This window comes from Hermetia illucens, chromosome 2, assembly GCF_905115235.1.
Source record: "Hermetia illucens chromosome 2, iHerIll2.2.curated.20191125, whole genome shotgun sequence".
NCBI classification, from domain to species: Eukaryota; Metazoa; Arthropoda; class Insecta; order Diptera; family Stratiomyidae; genus Hermetia; species Hermetia illucens.
The window spans coordinates 117,213,593-117,238,433 of NC_051850.1; the positions used below are offsets into that span (position 1 = coordinate 117,213,593).

Sequence of the window (24,841 nt, forward strand, 5' to 3'; positions counted from 1 at the left end):
AAGGATAGGAGAATACAACTTGATAATTTTTCCTATCTAGGGTCGAAAATCACAACCGATAACAACTACGATGAGGAAATCCGCGCACGGTTGTTGTCAACCAACAAAGCCTATTTCAGCTTACAAAAACTGTTTCGCTCAAAACGTCTCAGCATAGGGTCAAAGCTCTTATTGTACAAGACAATGATCTTGCCAGTCCTCATGTATTCCTCATGTATGGCCCCCTACATGAGGATGGACGATTCCATAACCTACACAACGACGAAATCTATAAGCGATACCATGACCGTCCGGTTGTGGATAAAATCCGGCTCAATAGGTTACAGTGGGCGGGTCACTTAATCCATATGGATGAAGATGATCCAGCCCGGAAAGTTTATAAGGGGTTTATAAGGTTTATCTATGGTAGAAAAAGAAGACGAGGCAGACCCTGCCTGAGATGGAGCGATGACGTAGGTGAGGACGCCAGACAGCTTTTAGGGATATCGAATTGGTGGTCTTCGGCGCAAAACCGGGATGTCTGACGTTCCTTATTAAGGCAGGCCTAGACCGGATACCGGTTGTTGCGCCGTTGATGATGATGATGATTGTTACACGAGCAGAAGTACTACGTGTCAGGGCTGGCTCTCCTCTCGGACAGTAATTCTCCTCTCAACCATTACGCCCCCCCCCCTCCTTCAGCTCCTCCTCGGACTTTCACAGAGGCTAACCGCGTAAGTCAAGTGTTCCGGCAATCAATTCGCGCGCAGGTGTAGATCACCTTTCATTATTTTTCTTTACTTAGTCCAGATTAAGACAATAGACATTAATTAGCCTGTACAATATGTAATATCTCCAAGCATTAACTTTTTCCCTGAATTAAGGTCCCTCCTTCTACCAATTAGGCTCCAGAATACATGCCCCGCAATCCCACAGACCTCTCCATCCCTCCCGCCTTAGGTCACTATCCTTGCATATATCCAAATCGAGTAAAAGGTAGCCCTTTGTCACAATGCTACCACCATTGAGAAAGGACTGCGACTTCAACTCCGTCGATCAATCCTGTCCACCGGTGCCTAAAAACTCCCTTTTTCCCGTTTTTCAGTACGGGGTACTATTTTGTGTTGTTTTGTGTTGTTTGTTTAGTTGTAAGTTATAAATTATTCTTAGGTTTCAGCATGTTACGTCAAATGAGCATGACACGCACCACCTTTTCACTTTATAACATATAACCGGTTAGGCCAGATATTTCTGTAGGTTAGCGTTACATACTTAATTAGTCACGCTTGAGCTTTTAAGTTATTATTCATTTTGTACCGCACAAGTATTTCTTTTCGTCTTCATTAAGTAAATCTGAAATCTGAATTAACAAATCTATAAAATGGGAACTACTGTCAACTACTATCAATGTAAAATTTGACTAAAGTGGAATGTAGCATCGGTGGTTCAGTGGTAGAATGCTCGCCTGCCACGCGGGCGGCCCGGGTTCGATTCCCGGCCGATGCAACCAACTTTTTCGTTCAACAAAAATGAACAAAATGCATTTTAAAACCCAAACGTAATATTTTTCTTTCCATTTTTGTTTACAACGAAGTTTAGACGTTTCGCCTTCATTAAATTATAACGGATAATGGTAGAAAACATTTTTTTAGATATCTAGAATTCATGTTAATTTTCGGCAATTCCTCTACGAGGATTGTCCCAAAAACTGCGAACTGATCAAATCCTTCAGGTACATGAAAGGAACACTTTAATGGAAGACTGAAATCAAAGCAAATACGTAGAACAAAGCCCGGATCATTTGATACAAAGAATGGATATATTTGGTGCATCCTATTATCAAAAAGTATCGGGAATTTTCAATTTGATGGCCCCCTTAACTGGTATACATGTCAATGTTTTAATTCCAATGCATCCTTAGTATCTGATTGGCGTCTGTTTGCGTTAGTCAACTTTTGATGTTATGTCGTACGTTAATATGAATATTGAGCAAGGACTTTGTTTGATACCTTGTGTTGCTAACGAAGTTTCGTGTTCGGATACATTTAAAATTTTACAAAAAGGCTTGGTCATACGAGTAGTATAAAGACTTTAGCAGCGCCCGTACAGTGGTAAAGGATTTACCTCGATCCGAACGCCCATCCACAACGAATTCTGACGAAAACGTGAAAAAAAGCGAAAGAAATTGTGTTTGAATCGTCATACCAGCTCAAGAACGACTCGAAATGAACTTGGAATTGCATATGGAACCATTTAACACAATGGGACGGAAATTTTGCTTGAGATTTGTCGCATCGGAGCTTGTTCCAGCAGATTCCAGCAGAATTTCGTGCAGAAACAACATTGAAAGACGGTTGCTGAGGACACGTTTTCTAAAGCCAATAACGACCCCACCTTCATGGACCGAATAATTACTTATAATGATATCCCCCGGGGAACGGGAGCAGTAGTTTTCGAAATCGTCATTCTGCGTTGTACAACTTTCCCGTTCCAGTTTCTTTTAAGTACCGGAATCTAGTATTACGTATGTATGGGGACAGCGTTTCATCATATCTAGCTTAAATATAGATTATTTCTCTTAATGATGTATATAACAAGGAGTGGCTATTACAAATCGTTTGGCCTGCCCAACCTGTCTTCATTTCATTGTGCGTGTTTACGTTCCATATTAATCTTAATAATTATTTTTCTACATTTATCTTTTATATTTTATTACCCCAAGTCGGAAAGGTACTCTTTTCCGATTTTGAAAATCTGAAGGCAGTGCCACGTATGTAGATAAATGAAGAATAGCAGAATTCGATCACCTGCAGCTGATACCGCGGGTGCCATTGTCATTTTCGTACCGCGTTCGCCAGAACTTATTGCGCCAACATATCTGGTACCTGTAGGTGCTACAACGAATTTGGTTTTGTCAACAGCGGGCAGTCCATCTGGGAGAAAAGGGCAAAGGTAAGACCCTTCCAAGCTCAACCTTTTATCGCTGACAGCATTGGCGACCACCGAGTTCCAGATGGGGTCCGCTGCTGATTTGGCTCTGAATAAGTGGCTGAAATAGTCTACGCAGGCGGATATTTTTTCCTCAGGGGAGTGACACTAGTGGTTACCTATTTTTATCTTCTGCGCTGCAGTAGTCTGTTTCTATCGCGGACTAAGAGGAGGGTTTAGGGAGAAAGCCCTGGAGCGTGTTTGTCAATTGTAGTTTCGAAGGTAGAGTTCACTTTGCGGATGTATGTATCTAGCACTAAATTAGAGTTGTTGCGCGACTTGTCCAGGAGGGGGCCCAGCAAACTGTCTAAGTCGCGTTGGAAATCGTGCCAGTTTGTCAGATTGAAAGATCTGCATTTGTGCGGATGGTGGAATGAAGGGAGAATTTACTATAGATGTAGAGAGAGGCTGAGGGCATGATGATCCGAGTGGGCTGCTAAAGAGGAGCAGCTAGTGACACATGCTGAGAGATTGGACGAGATTATAAAGCCGTTTAAGAAAGAAGACCCACGAGGAAAGGATGACACTCCCGTGTTAATGATGTCCGCGCAAAGGAATGGGCCTGATTGGAACCAATCGAAGAGCACTTTGTCGTTTTCGTTGTTAACTGAGTCGCCCCAAGATACGTACCTCGCGTTGAGCTCACCGCTGAGGATGAAGCCACCGTCAATCCAATACATGCGATATGTCCAATAACATGACGAACATGCTACCTACCTATTATGGCCCCATACATACCTATTTGATCCCATCTCTGTAGAGCGATCTGTCAAATAATTCAAGCCGTGTAAATGTTGTAAAAAGGTGGTCCTCAAATGGGTCCACGCCACTTCCCACGCTACTATAAAAATGCCTATCTTTGAAGAAACATATCACAGTCTTAACAATCGAAAATTCTAATACTTTATAGGTATATGTGTCCATTTACTTTAAAGGGTTAAAGGTCTTTTCAGGATCAAACGCACATACAAGTTTATTACTGACGTTAAGTTTGCCGCTCACTACGTCGCGAAGGTGTTCCAGTGCGCGAGTACTAGCGGTTTCTTAGCGTCACTGCAGATGGTTTACTTTCTCTTGGTGGAAACGAAGTTTCTAGATATGTTTCTAGCCATCAACCTACTTATATGTTCAAACATATTTAGCCATATTTTCATGACTCTTAACCTGCGAGTGAATTCTTTGCTACAGAATTGTTCAACAATTTGCCGGATAAGGGCGCTCAGACAGTTAATCCGGAAAATTAATACATTTTATTCGGTATTAATTGTTGCTATGTTTCTGGAAATTGCGCTTAAGGGGGTTATCCCGTGTGTCGTGTGTAATTTTTTTTTACATCAATTGTATCTAGATGTAGTGTAGAATGAATGGGCAAATTGATTTTTTTGATATTCGGAGTCTTTCAGAAATTATAGTGTTAAACACATGATATGTTAATCGCCGTAATAAAGCTCGTATTTATTGGTCCGAATGACGTTCGAATGACTCCGCTAAAAGGACAAGAATTGAAGCCAAGGCTGTACAAGAAACCGAAGGTTTATGGACTAAGTATAGTAGATTAATGGTCAGTTAAGGTTATGGCTAAAAATCGCATTCTACTTTTTAAATGCGTTTTTTTCGAAACTGCATGTTGAAAATCGGCTGCCACCATAGCATTCTTTAAAATGATCGCAGCGCCCTCCAGCGGTAGAGATGGGCGTGTAAATCGCTCTTTATTTCAATAACGAACTATGCGATCGGGCTGGAAAAATTACTATGCATGATCAATATATTAATAAATTTATGACTAAAAATTCGTATTTGTATCTTTATCCAGTTCTTCACAAAAAATTTCTAAAAAAAGGCAAAAAACGGCCTTCACAAGGGATGACCCCTTTAAGGTTTCTGCGCCAAATCGACCTGACTTTCAGATTTTGATGATAGTAGTTTGTCGTACTGAATATCATCGATTTCAACGAATTTTGTGTTTTTATGTGTAGCAGTGTTGATGACATCGGTAGCCAATATTAAAGCCTCGTTGATTTCTTTGTCCGTAAAGTAAGGTTTTCTGGATATATAGGTGCATCATCTTAAGCTAGTTTAATGGGTATTTGTTGTAGATCAATTTTTCCAAAGTTAGCACATTTAAATTATTTCAATGTGCGCGGAGTTAAAGTCACCACCAAAAATGAAGTTCTTGGATTTTAATTGTAGATTGTTGAAAATCCCAAATCTTGACTCATTTACTCAGGGGATTGCCATACTCATATATCAGTATCCATATATTATTGGCAGTTTTCCCTAATACCTCCGTCACGAAACATATTGGCAAGATTCCGATAACACTTCCTCAAATTCGGTGTCTTTTCTTATTAATAAGGGGGTGCCCCTTTTGGTGTCGCTGCAAATAAATTTATATTATATCTGCTATCTAGCCTCGTCTCTGAAATGCAGTAGAAATCTTCTTTCAAAGTGCCTACCAACTCTTAGGAGCATGTCGAGTTAAATGTGAAAATCGCTTTTTATTAGAAGGACTGAATCCTCAAAGGAGTGCTATTACGGCAAGTAGCCCTTTCTCTCTAATGAGAACGAAAATTGGCCCACGATCCCTACGCTCCCCAAAAATATGAAAGTCCTGTCTTGTATTTTCCGACGCTTTTAGTCCCTTTTTACTTAAGGGTTCTTAATAATTATGGTACATCCACGCTGTACCCAATTATGGGGGAATTCATCTTTGTTGGGTCAGGTTTTCCGGAGGTGCACTTACATGCACTAACTTTAACTTTATTCTTCTTCGTTTTTCGCTAAACAAAGTTAAAGGCGCCAACCTTTTCTTGGTTGTATGATGGTGTTGCTCTTGTTGATATTCTTGCGTTCCAGTTAATTCGTCCCCGCATGCTAAGCTTGTTTGAACGTGGTTTGGCCGTTTTTAGCAGCAGGAACAGCCAAGTCAAAACTCTTCTCGGATCAGCCAAGGACCCAATCGACCAAATGGCAAAATACGGAATTTCCTGCGCGGATTACAGATTACAGATCCGACAGATAAGAAGGAACGTGGAAATCCGTCGTGAAGAACACCTGAAGGAGGCAAAGTTGGCAGGAAAAAAGGAGCGACAGACTTCAGATCAAAGGTAGCTTGAATAATCACAAAGTTTTCAACATGAGATTGGTGAAACACATAAGGGAAACTATACCTGGTCGAAAGTTTGGAAATTTATGGATCCATAAAAGACGCACTTCTCAACGCGGAACAAGGAAACAGATATTTCTGGCTTTTCAAATTAGTTAACAGATATACTCGCGACGGGAACGAATGCAGCATTGAATACCTGGAAATATCTACTACTCCAGTACGAAAATACGATGTTGTCGCTCTAGTAGTATTTTTTCTATAGAAATGACTGTTTTTTTCGTGCCGCTAACAATGTATGACGGAAAATACGAGTAGCAAATCAATGTGAGATTTCTCGTTAAATTAGAAAAAAACACTTCGCATATTTTCGAATGGTATAAACGGTTTTCTGTAGGCCGAGAAGGTATCGAAGATGACCAACGTCCAGGTCGACCTGTTTCTGTTTGTTCTCAGCAAACAATGACCAAAATCAATGAAATTGCGCAGTGATCATCGTACGAGCATTCGGATAATTGCTGAGACTAAACGCCGATAAAAAAAAGAACAATTTTACGTCCCAAAGACTTTGGTTTCACCATTAACAGATTTATTCAGATTTTCTTGAGAAATTAGATAAAGAGCGTGAATTGATGGAAGACATCAATTTACGCACGATTACTAATCGAATCAACTAAGTTTTACCAGTTATTTATTATGATAATCGCCAGCCGCTAAGCGCAGGACTCTCAATTCTTTTAAAAAAATATTTTTTTTTAAGTTTTTACGAAACTTTTACATCTAAAAAAAGGAAATATTTTGTAAATATCGCCGCATTTTTATAAATCTTTCGTTCAGCGACTAGAAAATACAAAATACTCACAAATATTTTTTTTTTAAATCTAACTTCGGATAAACCGTTTTCGAGCTATCGAGTCAACCGTAAACCATTCCCCAAAAAAAATCTTCTAGAGAACACCTGCAGGCGCGCCACTTTTAAATTTTTTCTCCTAAAAAAAAACTTATAAAGTACCCCACAATATGCGTTAATCGATGCTGCTAACCGCTTTTTAGTAAGCGTTGTTGGAAAAAATCGAAAAAATGTCATAATATCACCCACTGCAACCCTTAATGGCCAGACCTTATACATTCCATTAATCAGCAGTTTCAATTACGATTAGAATGTAGAAATTAGGTGGTCAAAGGGTAGTATAGGTCCCGGGGCGAAACGTGGATTGGTACCCACGATGGAGCATAAAACCTGGGAAATGCCTGCTGAACCAACACCAACAGCTCTACTACCAAACCCTATCTCCACCTCCACGTGGTGACCGCTGGGAGCTCTTTCTTCACGAAAAGCTGCAGACGGAGAAGGATGAAGGCGAGTCTCCCGCGCCTAAAAACGGGACAAATTGTACCAACTGGTCCTCCAGGTTGGGGGTTGGGTAGGGCTGACAACCCTACACGGAAAACAACCTGTTACGAAGCCACAACAGGAGCCTCGGATAGGACGGATTTTAAAACGACGGACCCGGCAACGACAAAGGAACAACGATTTGCGCATTTTCTCATGGAACGTGCGCTCCCCGTACAGAGATGAAGCTGATAAGCAGCTAGCCGATATCCTGTCCCAATATAGGGCTGATGTAACAGCGTTGCAAGAGATGCGATGGACAGGGACCGGTTTCCTGGAGAAGAGCCACTACACCATATATTATAGCGGTCATCCAGTAAACCATGTGCTCGGAGTAGGTTTCTTAGTCAGCCAAAAAATGAAACCTGCTGTTATCGGCTTTGAAAGTATAAGCGAACGGCTATGCACTCTGCGCTTGCGAGGCAAGTTTAGAAATATAAGCCTCATAAACGTTCACGCCCCTACAGAGGAGACTGCAGAGTCGGAGAAGGATACCTTCTACGAGGCAGTAGAAAGAACCCTCGAAGCCTGTCCCAGATATGATATCAAAATCATACTTGGGGATTTTAACAGCCAAGTAGGGAAGGAGCCCGTATTCAGGCGATACGTTGGCTCCCATAACTTACACGAAAAAACAAATGATAACGGACTGCGGACTATTCAATTAGCAGGGTCACACGAAATGGTTATTGGAAGTACCTGGTTTGCGGTCCACAAACATACGTGGGCCTCTCCAGACGGGACCACTTTCAACCAAATTGACCACGTGTTGATCGAACGCCGCCACCTCTCAGCCTTGATGAATGTCAGAACATATAGGGGGGCCAATATAGACTCGGATCACTATCTCGTTGGCATGGTGCTCCGAGCTCGAATAACAATACCACCTGGAATCCCCTCTGACAATCAGGTGAGAGTGAACACTGAAGCCATCCACAACACAACCCTCCGCGACACCTATAAGAGGGAAATGGATGCCGCAATAACCGCAGTCAATAGAGGACCTGGAGATGAAGCATCAACTAATGATCTTCACAACCACCTGAAGAACGTTATCATGGATACGGCCACAAATATACTTGGCCCCAGCCGCAAAAGGAGTCGGAACGACTGGTTTGACGATGAATGTAAGCTAGCAACGGAACGGAAGAATGCCGCATACCGAGTAATGTTGCATTCTCAAAGAACGCGGGCACGCGCAGAGACTTATCACGAACTCCGTCGAGAGGAGAAGCGACTTCACAGACGGAAAAAGGAAGCCTGGGAGAACCAACAAGTCTGTGAACTAGAAAAGTACAGGGAGCAACCGCACCAGGCGCGGAAGTTTTACCAACAAGTCAGCAGGATGAAGCCTTATACACCTCGATGCTCATCCTGCCGAGACAAAGAGGGAAATCTGATTTCCGACAGAATGGGCATATTAGAGTGATGGGTTGAGTACTTTGATGAGCTACTGAACAACCAGAACATCGGCGTGTTGGAGGTCCCGCCAACTGAAGACGACGGACAAATACTGCCACCACCAAGTTTAGGAGAAACAGTCCGTGCAATTCATCGGCTAAAAAATCATAAGTCGCCAGGAGCCGATGGAATTACAGCCGAATTGGTTAAATATGGAGGCGACCAGTTACACCAAGTGGTTCATCAACTTGTACTCAAGGTATGGGACAGCGAATCAATGCCTGACGATTGGCAACGAGGCATTATCTGTCTCATACATAAAAAGGGAGATATCACACAGTGCAGCAATTATAGAGGTATCACGTTGCTGAGTACCATCTATAAGATATTCTCCACTATCTTGCTAGGCCGGATAGCCCCATACGCCCAGAACATCATTGGCCCATACCAAAGAGGCTTCACTCCAGGCAAATCAGCAACAGATCAGATTTTCTCTCTGCGGCAGGCGATGGAAAAACTGTTGGAATATGGACAACAGTTGCACCATCGACTTTAAAGCCGCCTATGATAGCATAGCCAGGGTAAAACTGTACACGGCCATGGGAGAATTCGGTATCCCGACGAAATTAATAAGACTGACTAGGCTGACCCTGACCAATGTGCGAGGCCAGATAAAAGCAGCAGGATCACTCTCAAGACCATTCGACATCAACAACGGTCTACGACAAGGGGAAGCGCTATCATGCGTCCTCTTTAACCTGGCCCTCGAGAAAGTGATCCGTGATGCTGAGGTGAATGCAAGAGGTACGATCCTCTTCAAGTCCACCCAACTACTGGCCTATGCTGACGATATCGACATCATGGGAAGAACCACCCGAGACGTACAAACTGCCTTCATCCAGATCGAGCAGGCGGCGCGAGATCTTGGGCTGCACATCAATGAAGGCAAGACAAAATATATGGTGGCAACGTCAGCACCGAAGACGAATCAACCAACAACATCAAACCGCACTGGTCAAATACAAGCACGAACAAGAATAAGGATAGGGGAATACAACTTTGAGACCGTTGACAATTTCTCCTATCTAGGGTCGAAAATCACAACCGATAACAACTACGATGATGAAATCCGCGCACGGTTGTTGTCAGCCAACAGAGCCTATTTTAGCTTACAAAGACTGTTCCGCTCGAAACGTCTCACCATAGGGTCAAAGCTCTTACTGTACAAGACTATGATCTTGCCAGTCCTCATGTATTCCCCGGAGACTTGGGTTCTTAGCAAGAAGAATTGCGAACTCTTGGCCGCGTTCGAGAGAAGAATCCACTGAAGAATTTTTGGCCCCCTACATGAGGATGGACGATTCCGTACCTACTTAAGGACGAAATCTATGAGTGATACCATGACCGTCCGGTTGTGAATAAAGTCCGGCTCAATAGGTTACGGTGGGCGGGTCACTTAATCCGTATGATTGAGGATGATCCAGCCCGGAAAGTCTATAAGGGCAATATCTATGGTAGGAAAAGAAGACGATGGAGACCCTGCCTAAGATGGAGCGATGGCGTGGGCCAGGACGCCAGACAGCTTTTAGGGATATCGAATTGGTGGACCTCGGCGCAAAACCGGGATGTCTGGAGTTCCTTATTAAGGCAGGCCTAGACCGGATACCGGTTGTTGCGCCGTTGATGATGATGATGATCCATATTTAACAAATGAAAAATTCAAGAGTACCCAAAGGGTTATTCAAGAGTAAAATCGATGGAAGCTGGCGGATGGAGCATATGGAAATTTCTAATTGAAACCGACAACACGCACACGCATCTATTACATAAAAGGAATTTGTGGACAGACTATTGGTATATCGAAAGCACGTGTGCCTGTTACACGTACAGAGAATTATCTTTATAAGTTCATCGCACCTGAACAAATATTTAATAAATATGTCCCGCTGCTGAACAAAATATAACAGAAAATTATAAAGCAAATGAAACTTACCAACATACGCACCTCACATCAGTTAATTTCCTTCATCTTCGTCAACGAAAAGCAGACTAAAATTTGGCATAATCCACTTTATTGGATTTCTTCATTCATTCATTCAGCAATTCTTTCACTTACATCTTAAGTTCACTAGGTCTACATGTACAACAAAAAGGAATATTATCTAATAGTTCACGGTTACGAATAACAAAAATCTCTTCAAAAATAAGTCTTTGAACTAAAAATTTCAATTGAAAGCAAATTAAAAAGGCAACTTCAGCTCTGCTTTAATCGAACCCTGATAAAAACAACAAAATATATACATCCTAATTTTATTAATACAGTAGAAGTTAACAATTGTAAAACAAACGAGACACGTAATTTAAGTATCGGTTTTAGGACAAAATGAAGTCTTTCTGAAACATTATTATCATTGTTACTGTAATTGGTTTTATCAACATTGTGGTTACAAGTCAGCTCTACTTCTATGTTATAAATTGTTCGCTATTTCAAATCCATTTCTTCCGTTTGCGTGGCATTGGTAGTTTTTGATGTACGGGCTATCAGGTCATCATAAGTTTTACCATGCAGAAAGCAGACAAGTACAACCGTCATATTATCACCGCCCAGGCCGCCCATCTGGTAATCAGGCGCTAGGCAATGTGTCATTAATTCTTCACATATTTCTTCTGGATACAATCCCATTCCTATTCGCTTTCGACAAAATTCGGCAACATCTTCGTTGCTCATTACGTCCCAAATGCCGTCACAAGCTAACACAATGAATTCCCAATCTTCGGTTATCTCTCGTGTTTGAACGTCCGGATAAGCTACAAAAGGAAATTATGTTTGTGGAAAATTATTGTAAAAATTATTCGAAAAAATATATTGGATATAAGGAGCTCAGTTTGAAATCGGCCAAGCACACCATGTGTTGCTGACTGAACTGACAAATGAGAACCAAAATGGTCAAATAGTGATAATTCACCATAAATAATATAAAATTACTTTTGTTAAATAATAAATATTCTTATTTTAAACGCCTAATTCTTCCCTTGCTATACCTCCATTAAAATATCCCCCATACATGGGTACATAACATCGTAGTAATCCACACGGAACATTAATGTTAATTGTCGAGTTTATTTTCTTCAATATCAGTATAAAGCATAGACTCTTCACATATTCTCGAGAGATATTCGCTCACTTCATTCACACTCATTAGTTAATATTGAATTTGTGCGCTGAAGTAGTTCTTCAATTCAAATTGTGACCAGGGCAGGGGTGTGTCATTATAAAAGCAAGTCACATCCAAGTAGTAGCGCAATTTTAAACGCAAAAGCAGTTAAAAATGATTCTCTTTTGGTTTTGCTTTTATCATAAGAAAATTAAAGCACTTTTTGCATACAAGAAATAAGATTTCTAACCATTTAACGCCAACTTTCGTCCTTTCGCCCTAATTGATTTTCAGAGCATGATGCCTTATGGATCGTTTGCTAACCGTAAAGGGCGAGCAGAAAATAGTGAATTGTCCGGCGAGTCTCAATGTACGACACTTAATTTAATTTTTTTCTACTTAAATCAATGTCCAAAGTATAGAGATCTTAAGAAATCTGCGTCAAATGAGAAACTTCTCCCACAATAAAATTTCGAAAGGTCCCCCGCGGAAAAAATAAGGACCACACGAAAAGAAATCGGCCATCCGTTAATCTTACTTCACAGTAACTTCGGTTTTTAAAACAAAATACTTACCTGTTACAATTTGTTCCTCCGGCTTTTTCAGGGCATTTCTCTTAAAAACAAAATCACCTAAAGCACGAGATAAAGCTAAATTGCCATTGACCCTATTAAATTCCACCCAACCGCCACCATCATTTATCCGTTTGCTTTCTTCTTCATTATTTGGTTTATGGTCGATAGACAATGATTGTACCTAAACGGGCAAGTGAAATCAAATTAAATAAAGAATTATTTCATAAAAAAATAGTAACTTACTTCGCCGTTAACACATGCAATAGCCCTTGAATCACCAGCGTTTGCACAGTACAGACGATTATCTTTCACTAATACAACTACTGCGGTTGATCCCGCCATCTGATCCGCACATGCTTCATCATAAACCATAGCGTCGTCTATATCAAGGAATGCCTGGAATAAAGAATATAAAATTAGTAATACATTGAATTCAGGATTATTTTAGCTTGGTCATATTTTCAGGGACGCAAATATCGGAGACCGAAAATGAAACTTCAAATTTGGAACATTTGATCGTTCTCTGAGATAAAAACGGTATAAACACATTTCTTTATATGTAATTGGCTCTTCCCACGATGGAGCACAAAACATAGGAAACGCCTACTGAACCAATACCAACAGCTCTACTGACAAACCCTATCTCCAAATCTACGCGCTAGGAGTTCTTTCTTAATGAAAAACTGCAAACGGAGAAGGATGAAGGTGAGTCTTCTGCGCCTGAAACTGCGACTAATTGTACCAACTGGTCGTCCAGGTTGGTGGTTGGGTAGGGCTGAGAAACCTTCACGGAAAACCGAAGGGCGAAGCCACGAAAGGAGGATCGGACTGGATTGACTACACAACGACGAACCCAGCACCGAAAACAAACTAACGATTCTCTCATGAAACGTGCGTTCCTTGTACAGACCTCTTTTGCGATTGGTCCCATTTTCCAAGATGACTCTGTGCCAAGCCGCAGAGCAAAAAAGGTAACGTCTTTTTGTGATGATTCTCATTATCGCAAGAAAATTACACGCTAGTAGTAAAATTGCTACCTGAAATCTTTACTAGATAAAGGCATATTTGCAACGAATGCAGCTTCCGATTTTAAATTGGCTCCCATAGCTTACATAAAATCAACAATGATAGCAGACTGCGGATTATTCAGTTCGCAATATCGCACGAAATGATTTTTGGAAGTACCTGGTTTGCACGGAAAGAGCTCCACAAACATACATGGGCCCCTCCAAACGGGATCACAACCAAATTGAAGACGGTTTTTTAAAGAACATGTAAACCCTTGGCTTCAATTTTCGCTATTTAGCAAAGTCATTCGAACCTCGTTTGAACCGGTAAATTCGCCCTTCATTACGGCGGTTGACATAAACCTAACATACGACACTTTACCTGTTTAACACTGTAATTTCCAAATGACTCAGAATTTTAAAAAATCACTTTGCCCAAATATTCTACTCTAATAATTTCGGGGAAAAAAAATTGATCACTTGGATACGACACACGGGATGACCCCTTAATGCGAGAAGTACCATTCTCTTCAAATCTACCCAACTACTGGCCTATGCTGACGATGTTGATATTATGAGAAGAACCTGAGATATTCAGATCGGGCAGGCGACAATTGACGCGAGATCTTGGACTGCACATTAATGGAGGCAAGACGAAGTACATGGTGGTAACGTGAGCACCAAAATCCAAAGAAGGAACAACATTATATGGCACTGGTCAAACGAGAACAATAAATATAGGAGACTAGAACTTTGAATTTCTTGATAATTTCTTCTATCTGGTGTCGAAAATAAAAGTTGATTAAGTTCTTATTGTACAAGGCAATGATCTTGCCAGACCTCGTGTATTCCTCAGAGACCTACGTTCTAAGCAAGAGAAATTGCAAACTCTTGGCTGCGTTCGAGAAAAGAATCCTCCGAAGAATTTTTGCCTCCTACATGAGGATGGATATCACGACTACCTAGTGTCCGTGTAACTGAGTGGTTAGAGCACAAGGCTGTCGTACGGAAGGTTGCGGTTCAAATCTCACTGGTGGCAGTGCGATTTGTATCGTGATTTGGCGTCGGATATCAGTCGACTCAGCTGTGAATGAGTACCTGAGTCAAATCAGGGCAATAATCCCAGGCGAGCGCAATGCTGACCACATTGCCTCCTACATTGTAATATTGCAGTATACCGTTACGGTCTTGAATGAAGTGCTCTAACACATTTCATGGTCCTGATCCAATATGGGTTGTTGCGCCAACGATTATTATTATTATCACGACTGTTCGATTGTGGACAAAATCCGGCTCAATAGTTGCGATGGGCGGGTCACTTAATCCGAATGGGTGAAGATAAACTAGCCCAGAAATTGTGTAGAAAAAGTCCCAAATGGACCGATGGCGTAGATCAGGACGCCAAATAGCTTTTAGGGATATCGAATTGGTGGCCCTCGGCACTGCCTCAAAATGACTAGAACCTTTAGCAGAAAATAGTTTTGACTACTTATATATAAAAACAAGTCGGGAAACCGAAAGCTGGACGCTTCAAGTACGAAAGGTTTCGTGTATTTCTTAGTACGTAGCACGTAATATATGTATATATCATCTGAGAGTATCCACTTTCGGATGATATTGACATTCATAGTCTTGAATTTGCAAAGAAGCAATAACTTTGACGTATTTTAACTTTGTTAGTAATAGTCCGATTAGTAGGATCACGCTCTATGCTGTAGCCTACATTGCTGCAAAATTTCGTGACTCTAGGAGGAACTTAAGGGATTTTTTGCGAATTACTAAACATTCTAAATAGTACATTATTAACTTTATTTGTACAGGTATCGGTATGGAGCGTATTTCGGCCTAAGCACCATACACTGGCAACCTCTTGACTTTTTTCAAATTTTTCGGTTAAGTAGTTTCTGAGAATGAGAGTCCGTTGAAGAAATGATCACTTTCAACCCCCCGCACAACCCACCTTTCCAACAACCGCCTTCGCAAAGAACTAACCGAGACCTTTAATTTGATACCCCACACGACTATGTGTATTTCTTTTATAAAGACATTTGTGTGTGAATTTGTCCCATTAATACGTAGCACGTAATATATGCATATATTACGTGAGAATATCCACTTTCGGGTGATATTGGCATTCAATGCCTTGAATTTGGCACCAAGTAACTTTGACTTATTATAACTTTGTTAGTAATAGTGCGATTTCCACCAAACTTGGTATGATCATGCTCTATGTTATAGCCTACATCACTGCAAATTTCGTGGATGAACTAAAGATGGGCTCTGCAGCCAGTTACTAGAAATTATAGTCATATACTATTATTAAACTCATTTGAGCAGATATAACGGAGAATATTTCGGAAGCTACGTACCATGTACATGGTATGATCATATCCGATAAAAAAATAATTTGCATTCCCTCTTTTAATGTATAGATACAAACAAATTTCGTGTTAATAGGTGCGTGCGACAGACAGACCGGCAGGCAGACGGACGAACAGACAGAGAAACCGATTTTAACAAGGTAAATGAACTTCGAAAGTTGGGAATCGGAATCGAGGTCCAGAAGGATCTGAAAAACACGACAGGGGAAGATTGCTAGGTGAAGAGAGATGTTTGTAGAATTGGCTCCAAACTGCAGAATGTCTGTGGAAGAAGATGAAATAGAACAGAGCCCAGGGACGGTCCGACGAAACCGCAGGAGGGTAACTTATGTTCAAAAACTTGCCTAGAAGTCCGTTTCAAACGGAAAATGTTGACGCTGCCGCAAATTCGATTATGAACTTGGTAACGGCAGCCTACCTGCGAAGCTTCCATGATTAGGAGGGCACTCGACAGACCTTCGTTCCGGCTGATGATAACAGCGTGTAAGGCGGCGGGGATTGCCCACTTTTCACCATGAAAGACCTAAAAGAGACAATCCTCTATGAAAAGTGAGAAGTCAGCAGGAGCGCCATCGGATGGAACCGGCGCGTTCAACGCTTATCTGAAGAGAAGTATTTTCTTGGAAGCTAAGGCAAAGGAGACCCCGTGTTCCGAGTGTTCCGGAAAATGCTCGAAAAACTGCTGTACAATGCGCACAACCTAGTGCACTTCGCAATTCTTGATGTCAGAAATGCCAGTTAAGTACCTTGGATTGACGCTCGACTCAAACTTTTTTGAATAAATCAAAACAGCAGTGGATAAGACCGCGGATGGGGTTTCGCCTTAAATCCGTTGATGGCAAATGTTGGGGAGCCTCCCGTGGAATCCGTTCTGCTCTATAGCCTGGCGGTTTGGGTTGATGTTCTTAAGCGCCTTGTTCAAGTACAGAGACGAGGAGCTTTGGAGGTGACGTTTGCCTACCCCGCTGTCTTAAACCCGGCTGTGATGGTGGTCGCGGGGGTGATTTCCGTTGTGCACCTTATCAAGAAACGTAAAAAGGTCCACAAGTGCAATGGAGAAGACTCAACGGAGGTAGTTGCCCATGAAGAACGACAACGTACACTAAATGAGTGACAACATTCTTGCCAAAGGTGGAAAAAGCTGACAAACTGCATAAAGCATAGTAAGATTGATTATTTCTTTACCGAACTTCAAAGCGGTCATAAAGACTTTTAGTGTTACCTGCTCCACATTGGGAAGACACAATGCCCTAACTTTGTGCTCTGCAATGAGATGGGGGACTACGCCAATCATATCTTTTTTTCTTGTAGGAGGAGGGAGAATTCGTCGGCAATTTTACGCAGATACATAAGTTTTCTCCGAGAAACAATTATCAAAGAGATGTTGACGAGCACTGACAAATGGACCCGTTGTGTTGCGAAGACTTGAGATGGCGGGGGGTTCTCTCCCTCCTCTCCCCTCTATTTCGTGAAAGGAATTCCCTGATTTGCAGATTCCTTCAGGCCAGAGAACGGGAGGGCTAGCATGAAGCAACGTGTCAAACGACTTCGAGCTAGTTCTATGATAACGGGGAAGTATTTAGTTGATAATCCGACAACTCACCATTATGGTGAAAAAAGAAAAAACGAGAATATGGAAAAATTGGAAAGTAAAGCATAAGCAAAAACCTTGTAAACAAAAAACGAAATTCTAGGCTCGGAAATTAGAACCACTTATTCTAATTTCAGAGCGGCACATATAAGCAAGTTTTTCTAATTTCTGCAACTTTTAATTTTGGAGTGCCTACTACTGTATTTTAAGTCCTAGATTCCATGTATACCTACATTGGTTGGGTAATTTCTGAGACCCGGCAGTCGGCTTTGAAATAATTGACCCTCCTTTTTATATCCTCTATCAAAACTAAAACCGCCTCTAAATGTACTAATCGAGACATTTCATTTGACACCTCAGGTAATTATATTTCGTGAAAAACTCCTCTTTTGCGTGTATGCTTTCTTTTAAGAGAGAAAGAAATTCCTATCGCAAAAATATCAAAATGGCCCGACTTTGAGGTACTATACATTTTTTGAGAAGGATGGAAGAACTTTTCAACGGAGTTAGAGAGGGAGGTTCTACTCCTTATTTCCACATCTCTTCCCATCTGGATTGAAAATTCAAAATTAATCATGATATTTTCTAAAAACACTTTAAGAAGCCATCACGTTTTAAAGGGGTTCCGCCATGAACTCTTCACCCTTTCCGGCAATTCACCATTTAAAAATTATTTGTTCTTATGAAATCAAGATAGGTATATCCTTTTCAATAAGATGGTAAGGCATGGCACTGCAAAATACCCACTCGAGAAACCCACCCACTGACGGTTCAGGAAACGCTGAAGAATTTTGGCGGCTCTTTGACTGTAAAGGAATGGTTCGCATTGTAGCATGGATAGTCCAATGCCCCTTTTTGCTTTATTTCATGTAACGGTAGATTTTGTTGGTTGAAAAAATACACTATTTACCAATTTAATACACAACGTGTAACAACTATTTGTTCGAACTTTATTTTTTCCAATTGGACCACTATTGCACCATACTGTACATAACAATTCGGGCAGTGTTGTGAGTGTGTATTCGAATAATGAAAAAATCCATAAAAGACTAAGCACTTAAAATATACAAAAGAATCGACATCATAGCAACATCTCCCCACAGATAATAAAATCGTTTGTAAAAGACTAAAGTGTGTATCTTTCCGACAAAAATTCCCACAAAGCAAGAGGAGGAAAGGAAGTAACCCATTTTTAAATCGGAAAAGATCAGAATGAAGAAAGTATTTAGGATACGCCGCTCCAAGAATACATATAAGGAACTGAAACATTGCCACCGAAACACCCTGGTCATTAAACGGTCAAGCCAGCAGTAGTAAAACAAAATGATAAAAGGTCATAGCACTATGCTCACCAATTTGGAAAATCTGCAGGAGGTATGTGGCAAAAGGGAAATTAGACGCGCATAAAACAATAAAAATTTTTGAAAACTCACCAGCTTAACAGGGACCCAAAGTATTTAATCTTACCTATTCAGATTCAACTGAGCACTAATTACTACTTAACTTCTTACTACCTAATTGTTAATTTTTTTTTATTACCATGAATTAGCTGTCCAGGGATTATCCTTTTTTGCAGGTAGTTAAATATTCTAAAGATAAGAAGTATGCGCCCAACACCACCCGACTCCGACAGGTAGTCAAGAAATTTCAGTTTATGCACGTCAACCATAAAATCAACCTAAACAGGAAAAACCTTACTTCTCATCAGCTTTCTTTATTACCTTTGAACATGCTGCTCACATCGCCTTTTCATGTTATTTTGTGTTCAATTTAAATATTCGTGCTTTTAAATCATTCTTAATGCTCCTACCCGGAACTTGTTACCTTAGCGAGCATTAAGGAATCTGAAAATTCTTTTGCATTTAATACAGGCTCTGGTCAGATATTGCCTCCAATCTTTGATTTCCAAACTTCCATGTCACCCGAGCATCCCTTGACACAAGGACTATCTGTGGGACCTTTCTTTTCATTGACTTGATTGCAATCTAACTGTAATCTTACGGCATTTCCAGCGGATAAATTATTTGAAATAATTAGACGGTTTTGGCTCCTCGCTAGTATTTTTATTTTATTTGGATGGAGGTCAGGGCGAGATATGAACAATCAGAAATATGCGAATAAAAAGCAAAAACCGTCGAATTATTTCAAATTGATTGCTATGATTTTCTGTTGATTAACTCTCTTGTAAATGATTTTTCATCGGTGCAGCGGTCGATATTTTCCATTCACCGAGAACGGACGTATTTAAATCTAATAATCAAACCTACCTACAAAACAGATAGACTAAGCAAAGCTATACAGCAAATTACCATCGTTCTTTCAAAATTTTTAATATTCCCACCAAATTATATTTTTATAATATTAGCATTTTGAGATAAAGACAGTGCCAAATAGACAGGAAATAAATAGAATTTCATAGGCCCCAACTACCAAAAACTAGAGTTAGCAATTTTTCACTCACCTGTTTCATAGCTACTTCTATATTTGTTTTATATTCTGGTCTTTTTACAATAAACTTATGTAAATTTTTTCCTGCATATTGTGCAACAGATGCGCCGCCATGACCATCATAAACGCCAAAGAATGCTGTCCCAGGGTCATCTGGTAGTGACAGTATGTGTGTATGGGAATCTTCCATATTGACTCGCCATCCCTGCATACAACTGGAACCAACCTACAACAATCAACCCTTTAGAATTAATATTCATTATCAATTCAATTTATGCTTACCCTATAATGTTCATTCTGACAATAGGCTGATTCCTTTGCTGTAACTGGTTCGGAAAGCGTTTGTCCCATTGTGATGATATTATACACAAACCTGAAATAGTAGAAAATGAGAATTATAGCTTTATTGAAAGGTAATTCAATTATTCGTGCATAAAGAAGTTATCGAGTCTGCATATTCAACAAAGTCAATTGTCCTTGCCTAAATACCAGAAAATTGTACTGCTACAAATTGCAGAAAATATAATTCATATTTATTGACTTGTTGGGGCTAGCACCTTTCATTTGATATCCATGACTATATTTGGTGAAAAAAAGTTACACCTCCCTTTTGCATATACGATTACCTTTCAACATTTTTTAATAATCCTAGTTTGGTAACCGTGGTTAAGCCCGCACATTAGTATAGCACCCTCTATCGTGGCAGCAGAAAAACACTTTTTTTGGAGATGGATGTATAAGTTGCTCTGTACTTCAATAATGAACTAATATATCGGACTGGAAAAATTATTACACATGCTGAAGATATTAATGGGGAAAAATTCGTATTTGTATTTTTATACTGTTCTTCACGAAAAATTCCCAAAAAAGAGCGAAAATAAGTCGGGAAACCGGAAGCTGGACGTTTCAGGTACGAAAGGTTTTATGTATTCCTTATATAAAGAGATTTGAGTGTACATGAACTTAAGGGGGGTTTTGCAGTCAATTACTAAAAATTATAGTAATATACTATTATTAACTTTATTTGAACAGATGTCGGTATGGAAGGTATTTCGGAGCCCAGGCATCATACAGTACCGCCCGCCTAATTTTTTTTCAGATTTTTCGGTTGAGTAGTTTCTCAGAATGGGTCCGTTAAAGAAATGATCACTTTCGACCCCGCACTCCCCACCCTTCCAACAAATGTTAAAACTAACGCTTCAAAAAGTACTAATCGAGACCTTTCATTTGATACCCCAACATGACTTCATTTGATGAAAAAAAAATTTACACCCCCCTTTTGCATGTACGGGGACCTCTCCTTAAATTCGACGTAAAAGAATCCAACTCACCGTATGCGTGAGTGTTCACAGTTCCCACCTTTCCACCAAATTTGATGTCAATCGCTGCAATAGTCTCCGAGAAAAATGCGTATGACCGACAGACAGTAAACCGATTTTAACAAGGTTTTGTTTTACACAAAACCTTAAAAAACGAACTTCGCACGGGACGGCCCTCTTAGTTGTATATTTTAAAGCCAACTCTATACTATATAGCAGAGCACCGTTATTACATATGACAGTCAATATATGAAAGCTTGCTTGTAGAAAAATTTGTTTGATTCTACACCGTAGTTTTCATGCCTCAACAGCAGCACTTTCCATTTATTTTTTACTATCGAGAAGGTAAAAATACCGTTCAAACAAGAAAAAAATTATTTTGTGCCAAGACAAGTTACTGGTAGAACGCCTGTGTCAAAACTAGTCTGCAAAATTTCCTTCTCTAAAGAGTATAAAATTTTCAGCACAAGAGCATTGCAGTCAATGGGCATTACTTTTAAAGGGACAATATCGATTTTGATGAATAATCTTCCCTTCATCAGTGCTACAAGTCAGGTATTAACATCTTCGGCAACGATTCCTGCGTAAAGGTCGACCCTAGTCTGTTAGATTTCAATGCGGAATTGGCGTCGTTTTCGGATATGAAATTTTATCTAACATACTTTTATCAAAAAGTTTGCAGTCATATTAATTATTCGGTATTTGCATAAGTTTTCCATTTTAGTAATACTTCGAGAAAATTATTTCCATTGTTCAGTTTTTTAATCTAATACAGAGCATGGAAATTGGATCAATTGCTGTCAACCAAACTCTGCAATTGTTTTCTGAGCAAGTTTAGCAGTATGAAGCATAGTGTTATCATGATGAAATATCATGTTATTTCTATTCACCAGGGATAGACCGTGATTCACCGGCATTTAACATTTTTATAAAGAACCCACTACTTATCTCGATTAACCAAATAGAAAGGAAAACCTCCCGACTTTTTTCACCAGGTGCGAAATGCAATTCTTCAGAGGATCTCCCTTGTTCATGAGGAATAATAACCCGAATTGTTTCTTTCTGTGATGATACGGTAAGCACTGAAAACCTCTGATCTAACCTTGTGATTTTTGTCAATTCAAGCATAAAACCCAATTGCTCAAGCGATGTTCTTTGTCCCTGAGGGATAAGTCATGGAGAACCCAGGAATCAAATTTCACCTCCAAAGTCAATAACAATTCTCGCTTGGCCTTCCAGAACGCGAAAGATCTTCAACCCGGCTTTCCCCATCACAAAAAAGTCGCAACCACTGCTGACATACACACTTACAGTTATAGCTTTGTCGTCGGAAATCGCACACAAAATGTCAACAAGTGAAAATAATGTCTTAAATGAATTTTATCTACTTCTAAGTTGAACAGGTCGCAGTTCATTCGAAGTTAACACTGGGATCGACCACTAATATTTTAGCGGCCTCTTTCAACTCAGGCAAGGCCTGACGGGAATAGCTAGTAGTAAGGGATCACCTTTTTGAAGGGGAGAACGCCGGGATTTGGAAAAACAAAAAAAAAACGCTCTCCATGATATCCACTAAGATCCAGCCTCTTATGCTGTTCCCGAGATTGTTTCAATACTATGTTATCCACCGCCACTATTCACAACATTTCTTCCTCATTTTTCCCCTAATGTATTTTCTACGAGACTTAATACTCCGAAATTAAAAATTTACCGTAGCGAAAAAATACAAATTCGAAGCCCGGACAAGAGATTGAAAACAACTCAAAGCGGAAATTGTCTCATCAAATAAACATCGGAGATGTCATATTTAAAAACAAAACAAAAAAAAATTGATGAATCTGACTAAAGGTATTTTTACTTAGGGGAACTAAAAACCTTTTGAAGTGAGGATGTGAGAGACATGTGAAGAATCAAAAAGGTGTTGTCATTAACATTGTTCCTGCCTCAAGCGTGGTTAGGAATTCTTTACCTTCTTTTCAGTGCAACCATGCACCAATCAATCTTTCGTGGTCTGCTTTGAAGTTAACCCTCGCGGAAGGTTTCCACAGTATAAACCGTGTCAAATCTATTTCCTTCTAACATCAATCCCTGGATTCAGTGAGAAGAAACGCCTCTACCGTAAGTTTCTCGTCGATAACATGCCGGCCAAATCAACAAAAATACCGCTGCTCAAATGGTCCATCACAAAGAATGAAGTGGATACCGAAGGAGAGCTGCTGCGACTAGGTAAAAGCCGACACCAACGCGAATGCTTCTGTTGCGTTAATGACAAGAACGGTGTTTTGCTTACCGATCAAGGAGCTGCAACGGACAGATAAAGGGAATATCTCGATCAGGTTTAACGGGAGAATTAGTTCATCCTCCGCTTCTACAAGCACTGCCAACATTTGGAGCAATTCCATCTGTCAGAGCCACTGAAGTTGAGGAAGCAATTATACTAACGGAGAAAGCAATAGGACCTGAGGAAATCGCAGCTGAGCTCTGGAAAACGAAGGACTGCGACCCAACATTGTGGTTCAGTGAGTTCTTCAATCGCGTTATTGAGAAGGATAGAACACCATTTGACTGGCAAGAAAGTACGACTCTCCAATATGTAAAAAGAAAGGCAGTCCAGTAGGATGTTCAAATTACCATCCGATCTGGTTGGTGCTCTATACCGTGGAGATTCCTGAACGCATTCTTGATAACGATACTCGTGACATCGTTCAACGCAATACACGCTGCTCGATCACTCATGGTGAGACACCGTGAGAAACGTCACCCTCTTTACATTGCATTTCTTAATCCAGAGAAGGCGTTTGATCGTGTACCACACGAACTCATGTCTCAACACCTAGTCTTAGGACAAACTCTTGCACTAGTTCCAAGTGTGGCAGGTATATTAAAAAGTTGCATGTCTCTGCTGGCATTCATCAAGAAAGCGACCGTGATCTACGCAGATAATGTCTTCCTAGCGTTTCATAACAAAGCTGATCTCAAGCAACCAAAGTGGAACAAGCGCCTCTTGAAAGACAATCTGAGACTGAATCTGAATAAAACAATTTTTGACGACTGACCACAATGAAGCCAAGAACTAAGCGGTTCAAATGAAGATATCCATGATCCACATGGAGTTGCACCGATTTTGATAAAACAGAGGCGAGAGAGGGGTCTTCCATAGCATGGCCATGTGATTCGCGCTGATAAAAACTCACATTGAGAAATGCTCAAGAAGCCGACCGAAATAACGTTGGCTTGATCAGTCGTATGACCGAGGAAAATGGCGCAACCGATCACATATGTGGGCTGACACCGCTTATGAAGAAGACTACAATTTATCCAAAAAATGCGATCAATACTCCATAGGTTCCAAGTATTACATATTTCAGAATCAAATAAGCTTATTCTAAACTCAATTGCGAGTTTGCCATTCTCATCCATATTCACAATATAAGCCGATCTTCCACGTGATTTCAAAGTACCGAGATATGCGAAAAGGGTTGGCAATTCGAACCCTGC

General features: G+C 40.4%; 1 protein-coding gene and 1 non-coding gene across 5 annotated transcripts in view; one reads left to right on the plus strand and one right to left on the minus strand.

Annotated features, from left to right (window-relative positions):
• The first annotated feature begins 1,414 nt into the window (after positions 1–1,414).
• Positions 1,415–1,485, plus strand: Trnag-gcc. The gene has a single exon. It is a non-coding gene; the product is annotated as a tRNA-Gly (tRNA).
• A 9,436-nt stretch (positions 1,486–10,921) lies between these two features.
• The window catches only part of LOC119648055 (probable protein phosphatase 2C T23F11.1), a 46,080-nt gene continuing 32,160 nt past the window's right edge, over positions 10,922–24,841 (minus strand). For all 4 annotated transcript variants that reach the window (XM_038049517.1, XM_038049519.1, XM_038049516.1 and 1 more), the window contains exons 2-6: positions 20,307–20,397; positions 20,038–20,250; positions 12,841–12,993; positions 12,598–12,778; positions 10,922–11,675 (exon numbers count right to left, since the gene is read on the minus strand). In XM_038049517.1, coding sequence (XP_037905445.1) covers positions 11,350–11,675; positions 12,598–12,778; positions 12,841–12,993; positions 20,038–20,250; positions 20,307–20,375 — 942 coding nt within the window. In that variant the 5' untranslated portion in view covers positions 20,376–20,397 and the 3' untranslated portion in view covers positions 10,922–11,349. The remainder of the gene's footprint in view (positions 11,676–12,597; positions 12,779–12,840; positions 12,994–20,037; positions 20,251–20,306; positions 20,398–24,841) is intronic.